Source organism: Trachinotus anak, unplaced genomic scaffold (genome assembly GCF_046630095.1).
Source record: "Trachinotus anak isolate AG129_WGS33_773 ecotype Australia unplaced genomic scaffold, CSIRO_AGI_Tana_v1 ptg000019l, whole genome shotgun sequence".
Classification (NCBI taxonomy): domain Eukaryota; kingdom Metazoa; phylum Chordata; class Actinopteri; order Carangiformes; family Carangidae; genus Trachinotus; species Trachinotus anak.
The window spans coordinates 5,056,019-5,068,922 of NW_027273870.1; the positions used below are offsets into that span (position 1 = coordinate 5,056,019).

Sequence of the window (12,904 nt, forward strand, 5' to 3'; positions counted from 1 at the left end):
CACGAAATAAATGTCCTGAACTTTTACTCACAAATTTTTACTCAGTCTCATCTGCATCTTTACTCCTCAAAGTCTGCATTATAAAAGTAGCTAAAAGTAATACAGAGCATAATTTGGGTAAGTCCTGAGATCATGATCCTGAGGGTGTGTATGGAAACGATTATACTCACTGTTCAATAGCAGAAAGGACGAAAGACAAAACCTGCCATGATCTTGTTGTTTTTCAGACGACTGAATAAGGATGCCCACGATTTCATGAGGTTCAATACATGTGAACATGTGAACATGAGCAAGTGATATTTACAACAGAGTTTTCTCATTAACCGTCCTCTACTGGCTTTCATTCGCAGCTCGACACGCAGGGATATATTTCATACTGTTTGATTAAAAAATTAATCTCCGTAACTCATGAACTCCCAAATGAAACTAATCACATTATTAGCCTACTCGCATGTCCTGATTCTCATCAAAGGTCTAAAGCTGCATGGCATCATTTCATAAACAATTTGCTCCTCATGGGGAATCTGTGAAAACAATGTATGCCTTCTGTGCCTCTGGATGAGCTTTCTTTTGTAAGATTGAGAAAATAATATCATCAGGGTTATCTGTGCTTTGGGTTGGAGACAGAAAGCTTGAAATATAAATAATTGGGTCATACAAATTATATTGGTTGCATTTTGAAAAATGCTGGATCCAGCGGTTTTGGATCTTGGCCCATATTAGGGACCTAAACTCAGCATATTTTCGCCTCTGCTGCATCGATTTTAGCTGTTTTTTTTTTTAATGTCTCTTGTTAGTATCTCAACTGTATTGAAGTATTATACGTAATCACTGGAGTGCCTCTTTAATTTAGGTTTGGTTAATTTTAATAAAAGAAATACATGTTATTTGGCATGTCCTGGTGGCTGCAGTAATTTTGTCCTCTGTTTCCTCTTGCTCCACAACACTTGATGTCACTCTACTAACTGCCATCAAATAAAAGACTGTTTTATGAGTTAGGAAAGTTCACTGAACCTTGTGCAAGTGAAAACAGTGACTGAATGAACTGAAAAAGTCAAAGGTCACCTATTTTAAACAGAACTATTTTTGTTCTTCCTAAAAAAACTATAATAAATAGTTATGATATATGACATTTTTAGCCGACAACAGCTGTATTATGTGTCATCATAAAGGGAAATTAACCAGAAAATTCTCTATTGTTTCTCCTATAGTAATGTGTTCTTTGGCACATCTACTTACATATTTAGAGTGTCTGGTTTTATTTATCTCCTGCTCTTTTCCTAAGAGCGAAACGTTTCACTTTCTCTCTTCTTTGCTTTTATTACATTTAATTTCCCAGCACTGATCCAATCACATTACATGGTAAATTACTTGTAACCTCTGATGATGCTGTGTGTATGTGTGTGTAAGTCAGTGTATGTGTATGCTATCACCTTGCCCTGACATTCATTTAAGTGAGGATGTGTTGGTTTGTTCCCGCAGAGACCTTTCCAAGAACCACATCTCCTCCCTTGATACCAGCCTGTTAGATCGTCTCACCGGCCTCCGAGAGCTGTGAGTACACACAGCCAGTTCACACATTTATACACAGTCTTTCTATCCAGCTGCATCTCTGTCAATCCATCTAACTATGTATGTATATATCTTCTATTTGTCAGGTATCTTCAAGGGAATAGGATCAATGTTCTTCCCAGAGGGGTATTTTGCTGTGGACCACTGTCAGTCCTGTGAGTACAAAGTCTGGAGAAGATGAGGACCTGGCAAACTCAAGGTTGTGTGTGGAGGAAAGGAGAGAATGAGGAAGATGAAAAAGAAAGCAGGAGAGAGAAAGGCTTGGTTTAGACTGGATTTAAGTAGGCAGAAATCCCAGGAGTAAGCTGGCTGGACCAGAGAGCATTCACGAAAAAAAACACACACACATACCCACACATGCACGCATACACACCAATCACTGCACGATTAAGTTCAATTACAGCTTACAGCTCCAGGCTCCCACTACCTCCATCTATCCCTCTCTCCATCTGTCCATCTCTCCCTTCCTCCATCCATTACCTTATTCCTTCCACCCATTGAATGGGTGTTTAAGCACATGTTTGTGTGTGTGTGTATGTGTGTGTGTGTGTGTGTGTGTGTGTGTGTGTGTGTGTGTGTGTATGTGTGTGTGTGTGTGTGTGTGTGTGTGTGTGTGTGTGTGTGTGTGTGTGTGTGTGTGTGTGTGTGTGTGTGTGTGTGAGTGTGATGAGAGAGGACTCTGGTGGTTTCCATCAGTTCCTTCCAAAACCACCACACAACGGCTCCATTATGTAGCCTACTGGATGGAGAAGAGAGAGGGAGGGAGAAGGAGATCATGAGTGGAGAAGGAAAAGGAGAGGAGTTAGTGAGGAGTAAAGGACAAGTAAGAGAGAGATGTTGAAACAAAGCATGGAGAGCAGAGGGTTTTGGAAAGGCACACACACCTGTTTATATGAAGTGTTACAGCTGGAAATGCATTTCAGAGCAAAAGCTTCACAGAGGTTCACCTTCCTACAGGACAATGACCAAAAGCACACAGCCAGGACAACACAGGAGTAGTTTAGGGACAACTCTGTGAATATCCTTGAGTGGCCCTGTCACTGCCGTGGCTTGAACCCAATGAAATATCTCTGGAGAGACCTGCTGTCAAAGGTGCTTCAACTAAGTGCTACGTAAAGGGTGTGGATACTTATGTCGGTGTGATATTTAAGTTTCTCCTTTTTAATGCATTTGTAAAAAAAAATCTAAAATTCAGTTTTCGCTGTGTCAGTAGTAGATTGTAAGGGAAAAACTAATTAAATAAAATACATTTTAGCATGAGGCTGCAACATAAAAAAATGAACACTTGGCTAAACACTTGCACTGTCTATGTGAGTAATATGAGTCATTATCATGTAAAGAGGATGTGAGAATGTCCTTTTCTTTAATTAACACAGATCTGAAAGTCATTTTTGTGTAACTGTATCTATTTACAACTGTAAATGATAATGATGTAGAAGAAACAGTTTTACATTCATCCAGTGACTCAATGATTGGCTTTGTTTAAGTCAATGACAAATTCACACCAAAATATGATATGTATGATAGTAATTGTCACAAATTAGTGCAGTCAAGAAAGTGACTCACTTTTGTTTTAATGTCAACAGTGATTTGTCTGTTTTGTCTCCATCAGCGATTTGAGCAACAACCAAATCACCACCATAGAAGAGAGAATATGCGACAACCTATGCAATTTAACTCAAATGTAAGTAATCACCATTCAATGTTGCATTCAGTGTCTCCCTACATCTCTTTATGTTTCTTCTCCACAATACATTTAAATATATGAAAGGATGAGGCAAATATAATTGGAACCTATTTATACACACACTCACACACACACACACAGCACATGTACAAACAGATACATCTGATTACACATGCTTAAATAGGCAGTATTTTTCCAGTTACTTCGCCTACACACAAGATGAATGGAGCTTTATTTCAGACTGGAGTGGGAGGTAGTGAGTAGTAATTATCCTTCACCAGGTCTTTAGATGAGAAAAGGTTTGTTCTTGTGCAGAGTCTGTAACTGAGTGCAGCTCAGCGGACTAGTCGGGTAACGGATAGAAAGCCACGTTACGTAATCTTAATGCTGTCTTTCCTTTCTTTCTTTGCCGCTTCCATCTCTTGCTCCATATATTCACCCCCTTCTCCCCATGTTTCCTCAATAGTTTTTTTTAAAAATTCTTTTCATCTGTCATTTCCATCGCTGCTGCTTCTTCCTTTCCTGTAATTTCCCTTCATACCCTGTGCCATTTACCTCCTTTCCCTAGCTCTTTCTTTCTCTTACATCATTGAAATGAATACATTTTTTTATGGCTGACATTTTGATATGTCACAGCGGGAAAATCACACGTTAACTAATAACATTAATAATGATTGTTGTCCATTAAGTCCTGCCAGTTCCAGGGTCCTGGTATTGTCCATACTTGTCACTGTCATGATTTAGGGACACACTGGAGCAGAGAGTAATTAATGTTATTAAAAACACCTGTGTTTTTCTGTCATGAGATGTCAAAATATCTGCTGAGGAAAAAGTTTGTGAGCAAGGGGAGAGAGCTAGCCTAGCTCTGCCAAAGGTGCCATATTTAACTACACTTTCTATGTTTCAGTATTGACATAATGTTTTAATTTACAGTTAATTTACATTTTGGAGCTGCAATGCTACTTTAAGTGAGTACAGTTAGGCCAAGATGCGTGCCGTTATTGTAAATTTGCAGACTTTTCCAACTCTAAACATAATGTATTGGTGGCTAGTGCACTAGCTAAATGTCCATTTTTGCTGGAAGGTGTATTTTGAAGCTTTTGGCAGGAGCTAGCTGCTATGCTAACCATTGGCTAACTGTTCTTCTCCTTTAACACAATTACGTTAGCAAACAAGTGCATTTTCCAAGATGTTGGAGTATTATTTCAATACAAAAGAGAAAATTTGTAAGTTATTTTTGTTTTTTTTTAGTCTGTCATCTTTGTCGTGGCTAACTGTTCAAACATCATTTCAAGTACCCAATGCACCTGACACTTCAGGTACATCAGGTACATTAAATTGCTAAAATGAATTGTGCTCCAGTATCTTATTTTGGTTAAGTTGTTGACATTTTGCCCATTGTGCTGTTTGTATTATTTCAAGGACCATTAACAAATGTCAACGGTAATGGTTTATCACAGTGTCATTAGCACGTACAGTATTATTAACAGTAGTGTAATTGGGATTCAGCCCCTCCTGTCCCTGTGAGTGCTGTCATATCTCACCATTACTCACCCAGTCAATTTTTACACCTCCTCCTCTCCTCCAGTGACCTGAGCGGTAACCCCTTTGAGTGCGACTGTAAGCTGTTCCGGTTGGTCAGCTGGCTCCAGGAGAAAGGTGTGCGAGTTCGGCGACCGGACGCCATGCTCTGCAAACACCCTCCTGAGCTCCGCCACCAACCCCTGCTCAATGTCAGCCTGCTCACCTGTGGTATGAAACAAATTCACAACAACTCACACAAAAATCACATATATATGCATTATGGAACAAATAGTGTAGTGTAACAAATAGCAAACTTTGTTGCACTAAATGAAGTCCCTCGCCATTCTTAGTCCCAATAAGATGTGAGCTGTTTTTGGGCCAGCATGTATGTAATCTGATGACGTCTGAGAGGCTCAACTCAAGGAAAGAAAGACATCAATCAAGTGCATATTTGATGATAAGAAAGCAGGCTTAGTACTTAATAGTAGCTTTTGGGTTTAAATATCAGATCAAAGGGCAAAATAACTTAACTGTATTATGCAATCGATGTGAAATTCAGACATTAGAAAAATAAACCATTCATTTTTTGACCTCTTTCAATCTCTGTTGCTGGATTGGACAGAGATGGTCTGCTGATGGTGGTTACAATTATAAATGATATATGACACAAAATATGTATGTTTTAAAGTTAAGTGAGCCCTTAAATTTTCTGTCTCATCTTCAGGTCTGAACTACGCAGGTTGTCTTGAGGACAGCAGCAGTGGAGGAGGGCGGAGTGAGCTTGTTATCTTCTCTTCCTCCACGCCTGGAAATTTCACACGTGAACAATGTAACAGTGTGTGTTTCGCTGCATCACACCGCTATGGGGGTTTGGGGGCAAGGCAGGAGTGTCTCTGCAGCACAAACTCCGAGCCCAATTTCATCAGTGAATCTCAGTGTTCAGCTGCATGCACAAACCCCCATGTTATGAAGGTAATGTAGCACAGCAAGCACACTGTGGAGCCTGATAATAATGATTGCAATGCAAGACCTTCAGATGTTTAGTGTTTGCATGATAAAGAGCAGCTAATGGAGACCTGCTGTTGTATAGCTTCCTTCTCTTGGTTTGTTCCTTCTTGTGTAAACACATCATTCAGGATTTCCTCTAAAGCTTCCTATAACCTACCAACAACTTCCCTCTGTGGCTTCAGTGACTTTCCTACATCCTCAGTTTCAGTTTCCTGCAGGACTGTTATACAGAGGAACTCAAGAGAAATTATTCAGTACTCCAACTGAAAATCAAGATTTGTTTATTTTGAATTGGAGCAATTCATAAGTTTCATTAAAGCCACATTTCTATTTAAAACCATAAAAAATAATAGTGAAACCACAAACATCTTAACAATTAACAGTAAAAAAACATTTTTTTTAACTTTTAAAGACTTGTGCATATTGGCACAAAAACCTCCTCTTCCTCACATGGTTTCCTTCAATTCACAGAAATGTGGGTGGACTCTGGCTCATGATGTGTTTGCGGTGAACTTCTCAATCTCACTGAGGCGTCTCCCACTGCAAAGTGTTCACGACCATATCAGTTTGACCGCCACCTCCTCTGTCACACCGGTGATGCTGTCCTGGGACTTTGGTGATCTTTCATCTCGGGTCAACACTACAAGAACAGGGGTGACCACAGCATCTCATAAATATGGACTTCCGGGACATTATGCAGTCAGTGTGGTGGCCTGGGCTGGACACAAGGAGGTGAAAGAAAAAAATTAGGAAATCTTTTTAAGCTTATACAACAACAGTTAACTCTCTCAATGAGTAAAATATCCTGTAGTATATTCAGAATAGTGACCTGTGACTGAAATGTTTTGTTTTATATCTATGCATGCCCAGGTCTCTAAAAGGGGGGAAGTGACGGTGACAGTTCCTCCCAAACTGGAGCTGCGTTGTCCACCTCTCGCTGTGGCCAATAAAAGCCTAGACTTCACACTTGTCAGTTGGGGCTCTGTTGGCATGGATGTAGACTGGAAGATCACAAAGGATGGTGTCCAGGTTGCCAAAGGTAAGATACATCAATGCTCAAGCAGCTGATGACTTTCAGCTGATGGATGGTCAATAAACTTATCAGCATGGAAATGGTGTGTGACTAAACTCCTTGCAGTCATCAATAGCCGATCTCAGTCGTCTTGCAACCTTTTTTTCTGTATGTTTTTCCTTTTTCATTTATTGATAACATTTAGCAGAGCTCCCTAAATGTTAATTCATCTTTTGAACTGGCAGCACTTTATAGCTGCAAATTCTGTTTAAACAATACTGGCTTTGTGATCACAACAATACTGGCTTTGTGATCACAACAACACTGGCTTTGTGTATTGTCTCTCTGAAGTGTCTTTGTAGTGCTCATCAAACATGTAAAACAGAAGTGTACTCTCATTTTAAAACTTTTTTCCCCAAGGAGTAAAGTTTTTATGAAGATCCTCTTTTTAGCAATAAAACAGCAATTGTTTCTTTCTGTGATGTTGCAAGTTGGTCTTCAAAAGACCTTTGAAATCATGTGACTCATCCCTGTCCTCCACCAGCCTCGCCTCACTGTCCAAAAGATGGGGTGTTCCACGCCGAGTCCTCACGCTGTTTCCAGATAGTTCCAGGGGAGTTGAGCTGGACCGATGCTCGACGACAGTGTTCAGATCGCGGCGGGGATCTGGCAATAGTCAAGAGTGATGCACTGCGTAACCTGCTGGCACGCAAAGTCACACAGTGAGTGTTTTCTGCCTGTATGGAGTGTGGAAATGGGGGCCCAGCATCTCTCTGTGTGATTTTTTGCTATAATGTTGTATGTTTATGCATATTCTCAGTTTTTTTTGTTTGTTTTTATTTGTGTTATCAGTTTTCTTTAAACAGAAAAACGATTTTAGAACACATTTTATTCAAGCACTAAGTAGTAGTGTATTGTATACTCAACACATATATTATTATATTATTACATATTGTACAGTACTAGTGAAAAGTTTGGACACTATCCCAGAATAGGAGCTGTGTGTATATATATATATATATATATATATATGTGTGTGTGTGTGTATGTACAGAGAGAGGAAAGAGAGAGAGAGAGAGCAAGAGAGAGAGATTTTAGTCATCTGGTATTAGTAGAAGAGACCAGGCCCTGCAGAAAGCTGGCAGGTACACAACAGATAATCTGCCAGCTCTGTGACACAATGCGTCATCTCTGTTTGCTTTACAAAGTTAATAGTTCTTACCATGTTGTGATCTGTTTGCACCAGCGACAGCCAAAGAAACACTGAAACAGACAACAAATACTCAAAACAGATGTTGAACTTTCAATCACTGACAATCACAAAAGTGCATGTTTTGCATGGGGATGTGTGTAAAATCAGTTTTTCTTGCTTCTCCCCTTATGTCTGTGTGAACCTTCAGCCTTATTTGATTGAATGCGCCTCTTTGTGTTTGTGTATGTGCATGTGTTGTTTCAAGGGCAGTACTTTCATTAATCATTATTTAATGTTTCTGAATTTCATACCTTGAAATTTGCTGTGTTGGTTTCTTTGGGGTTTTTGTCATCTATTCAACTTTATCTGTTTTTTTTGTGTGTGTGTTTTGTTTATTCTGTGGCAGCGTAAAAATACTGAAATACTGTTTTTTTCTCAAATAGTATAGTGCATATTCAAATGTGCACAGGTTGTGACATCAGCTTTAGCCATATGGCTTACCCTTGACAACAGTATACATTGTCTTTGCACTAAAACTAATTCTCCTTCGCTGTGTGTACTGCACATCTGTATGATGCAGATGGACATCACTCTGGATTTGGTTTTGTTATGACAGAAAGGTTTCTGGCCTTGTGCTGGTCTGAAGATCTCCAGTGTTTGGTGTTTAGGTCAGAGAAGGTTGCAAAAAACACATCTGTAAAAGCACAGCTGCATTGTAACTTTAACACCCTGGGAGGAGGAGTCGACAGTTCATGGTGTGTGTGTGTGTTAATGTTAGGGTAGAGACCCTGCCCGTGGAGTGGATGAGAGAAGAAAAAACCTGCTGCAGATGGAGCTTATCCCCTCTCTCCTCCTACGCTCCTGTGTTTCTCCACCCCCCTGCTTATACAAGGATCTTCTCTTTTTTTTTTTTTTTTTTATCAGTCCTTGTGTTTTTGTTTTTTTTGTTTGTTTTTTTTTTTGCTAGAAAGATCCTTTTTTTGTTCCCTCTCTGTTGGTATTTTTTAACCCCTGTCCACTCTTTTAGATGTCGTTTTCACAGATGTGAGTAGTTAGCCAGTGTAGAAGTCTGACAAAAAAAGAAATGAAAGAAAGGGAGAAAACAAACAGAGAAAAAGCTTTTATCCAGGTGAATTTGTGGACATGGACTGGCTTCCGTTTGTTTGTACATCGCTGTGCACACTCTGTGACTTCCCTGTTTTCAGTTAACAGCTTATGACAGAAAGAAACAGCGGGGTGGGGCTGGGGGGCACTCCATTAGTAGACTCATGGAGTGAGAATCCAATCTGTCATAATCACAGGGACATTTGAAATATCTGACATTGCCTCTGTGACATCCCATTGGGTTTCAATCACAACCCATTTTCATGCTCTGTCTTCCCTGCAATCATTGATTGTTGAAGGCAAGCTGGCACATAATTCACTAACTTCAATGTCACTTATTGAGATCCAATTCAAATGATTGCAGAAATCGTTCAAGTCTGGATGTTTTGTGAGGAGGTTTGTGTTATCCTTGTCTGACAGTACAATCATATTCATAAGGATATGCATGGCAAGATGTTTTTGTCATTAGTATTATTATTATTATTTATCATTGAATTGCTTGTATGTTCTTAGATAATTTCATGGGGAATTTTTCTTTTCTTACATTGGTAGTGTTTGCATGTGTGTCTTTCTGTGTTTCCGTGTTCCTTTCAAGTGAAGGAGCCGATTTTCCAGCTGTCAGCAGCCACAAAGCAAAATGTCAAGCAGTTGCTGTGTTAATCTGTGTTGCCTGTTCATTCCTGCCGCAGGGAGCGAGGTGTGTGGCTGGGTCGTCAGCTCTTCAGCTCTTCAGGCAAGCTGCACTGGGTGAACGGCTCAGAAGCACAGGAGAGAGAGGAGGTTCTGCTACCATCGATCTCCCGTGGAAACGCGTGCATGTCCCTTGATCAGCGTGGCCAGACCAGTCCACATCCATGCAGTGCCAAACGTGCCTATGTCTGCCAGTACAGGCCTCAAGGTATTCACACATTCACACAGACACACTGCTACGTGCACACCAAAAATATAAAGCAGTTCAAATACCTAGAAACCCATAATCAGGGGGAAGAAAATGAAAACTGAGGCATAGATACAGTGCACATGCTGGTTTCCTTAAATCCCTCAGTTTGGGGCGAAGACCTGAGAATTTCAGCCTTCTTCACTATCAGTTCTATGTAAATTAACTGGCACAAACAAGCATAGAAACAAAAAACAAACAACCTCTTTTATAACTAATCACAAGCACAAGACTGGCTCCCTGAAGCACAATTTATAATTGGAGCACATTTGGCATTGATACAAATTGCTCCTTGTATAAGACGCATCCAGAGATGGCCCTCCATCGTTTCCAGCACTATAATTACATCAGAATAATGTGGCAAAGCATTCCCATGTTTTAATAATTCTGATACAAATTTGCCTCTGTGATGGAATAGGGCTGCATCTTCAGACTAGATCTGCAAGGAGGAATGGAAACAATTCCACATAGAAAATGTAATATTTTTTCTCCCCAAAGGCCACAAACATAATTGTAAGTATTTCAAATTTTCATCACTTCTATCTGTATAAATATACAGAATTGTCAAAGAATAAAACACTACATATATTAAAATTTCCATGGGACATACAAAAAAAAACTGCAGAAAATTTTTTTTGCTTTTTTGTCTCAGTCTTTGTTCTAGTATTTATATGTGCCAGCTGGAAATTTATATTTTTTGTCTAAAAGTGAAAATCACATTTGACTGCCGGAGCAAAATTGCCGTTTTGAATGTCCAAACACAAAATAAGTGTCTACTACATCTAGATGTTAAGTGGATAACACAATGTTGATGAGTCTGTGTTAAACACATTAAGACATGGGAGCAGTCTCATTTTGGATAAGTATTGCTGGATACAGGCAAAGTAACATGATTGTTGACCAACAGTGTTAGATTCGATATTGCTTCCACTGCAGAGCCAGTAAATCAAAAGCCTGCTGACTTTGTTATCATCGTGGAATAGAACATGTTCTGCAGTTAACTTGAAACAACATTTGGTGTAACACTTCACTTGGTGCTGACGGTGCTCAAGCAGAAGCTGAACTGGACTGACGACATTAGTCTGCTCCATAGGAAGCGCCTTGATGAGGCTGGATTTCTCTAAAAATATGCACAGCAGTCGTCAGAAAAACCAGCGCAGTCTAAAAGTGCCTTCAAAGCTGAACAGGAATTAAATGTGACAGTGTGAAATTCAGTGTAGATGTGTGGCAGGTTGTAGTTTCTGTGTGTGTGTGTGTGTGTGTGTGTGTGTGTGTGTGTGTGTGTGTGTGTGTGTGTGTGTGTCTGCCTGATGGTCTAGTTGCAGTTCTTTGGTCATCTTTGATTCTGTCTCTGCGTTTGTGTCAGTCTGCAATGAGCAGATACATTCTAGCTCTGGTGAAGCGTTCTTCCTTTAGTTTTGTTTGGCTTGTTTCTTCAGAGGTTTGTTCTCTCTCACTTCTTGTCTCTCTCTGTATCGACTGCAGTTGCTCCATCATTTTTTATAAATTGCCTCCACTGCCTTTTTTCTCTCTCTTCTTTTTAAATCCCTCAATCCTCCTCTTTTGTCACCTTGAGTTAATTCTGTTTCTGCCACTACAGTTCGTGTTCCAGATGCAGGGATATACATGGTGGGACTGGCTGTGTTTACCTCGCATAATCCTCTACATCGTGCCCCAGCTGCTGTGCTCTCTGTTCCACAACCTCCCAGCAGTGGCATAGAGGTGAGGAGGAATCTGAGCTTGTTTATTTAAGCATTGTATTGTCCTCCTCAAAACTTCTTTTGTCAAACTTTTTATCTGTTTTTCTCAATTTTCCTCGATTTTTTTCTTGACTCAGACGCTGTTGTTCCCAGCTCTGAGCTTTGTTCAGGCAGGTCGTCTGTCCTCCCTTGAGTTTGTCACTCAGGAATTCAGCTCACAAATCCAAGTCCGATTCCAAACCTACAGGCCTCACTGCCATTATCCCGGCCTGCACCTGTTGCTACCCAGTGAGTCACACAAAAAGCACAGAAACACACTCTCACACACTCTCACACACACTTGCACTAAAAAAAAAATCTGCACATTTCTGGTGAGTATCAGGTGTTAAAAACCGTATATATGCCACCTGCACCCACATCTCCAGTCAGACAAAAACATCCCCACACACACACACACACACTGACCAACCTTGTCTAAAGTCGTTAGGTAGGTGAACATGAAACATGTTGAACATGAAAGAAGAGTTTTGAATGGAAAGCAGGGCAAAACAGGAGAAGGAAAACAAGACTAATCAAGGTCACCTCCCTTCTGAGCTCCTTCCCTCATCCAGATACTTCACACATCACTGCAACACTGCGTGGCACATGGCACAAAAGATTGAGATGCTTTCTGGTTTTTTTTTTGTGCATCTCCACTGAGACATAGCAGCAAAGATGTGCAACAAAAAGGAGCAAAGAGCGGATGCACATGAAAGATGTGAGAAACAGAAATCCACAGAGACACGGGTGGCTTCTTTAAGATCTGGAAGCATGTTTTCTGTAAAACTTTGCAGCAGGAGACAATGAAGATAATGAGATAATGCAACTGGATTATTAATTACACAGAAAGCAAGTTTGCCCTACCCCACTTGGAGATGGATATCAGCCCAGCACACTAATTATGTTCCCACTACAAACATACACAACACAGACAGTCAAATCTTTCAGACTCCCATTGCGTTTGCATTGTTTTGAAGAGGTTTAATTTCACTCATTGATCCAGTAATTCATAGCTTTTATCTGCATTTTTACACCATTATGCTTGTTAGATGTTAAGTGGCCACATTGACACATTAGCTTCAGATTCAGATTTGTTTGTTTGTATTTGTTTGTCAAGTGTTTTTGTACT

At 40.1% G+C, this 12,904-nt stretch overlaps 1 protein-coding gene across 3 annotated transcripts in view; it reads left to right on the forward strand.

Annotated features, from left to right (window-relative positions):
* pkd1a (polycystic kidney disease 1a) overlaps positions 1 to 12,904 on the forward strand; it is a 70,673-nt gene that overhangs the window by 17,986 nt on the left and 39,783 nt on the right. For 2 of the 3 annotated variants that reach the window (XM_071503339.1, XM_071503338.1), the window contains exons 2-12: positions 1,483 to 1,554; positions 1,659 to 1,727; positions 3,185 to 3,256; positions 4,848 to 5,011; positions 5,508 to 5,755; positions 6,263 to 6,523; positions 6,662 to 6,830; positions 7,348 to 7,525; positions 9,789 to 9,997; positions 11,637 to 11,758; positions 11,874 to 12,024. In XM_071503339.1, coding sequence (XP_071359440.1) covers positions 1,483 to 1,554; positions 1,659 to 1,727; positions 3,185 to 3,256; positions 4,848 to 5,011; positions 5,508 to 5,755; positions 6,263 to 6,523; positions 6,662 to 6,830; positions 7,348 to 7,525; positions 9,789 to 9,997; positions 11,637 to 11,758; positions 11,874 to 12,024 — 1,715 coding nt within the window. Of the gene's footprint in view, positions 1 to 1,482; positions 1,555 to 1,658; positions 1,728 to 3,184; positions 3,257 to 3,318; positions 4,134 to 4,847; positions 5,012 to 5,507; positions 5,756 to 6,262; positions 6,524 to 6,661; positions 6,831 to 7,347; positions 7,526 to 9,788; positions 9,998 to 11,636; positions 11,759 to 11,873; positions 12,025 to 12,904 lie in introns of those variants that run through there. The other variant, XM_071503340.1, reaches the window with a different exon arrangement.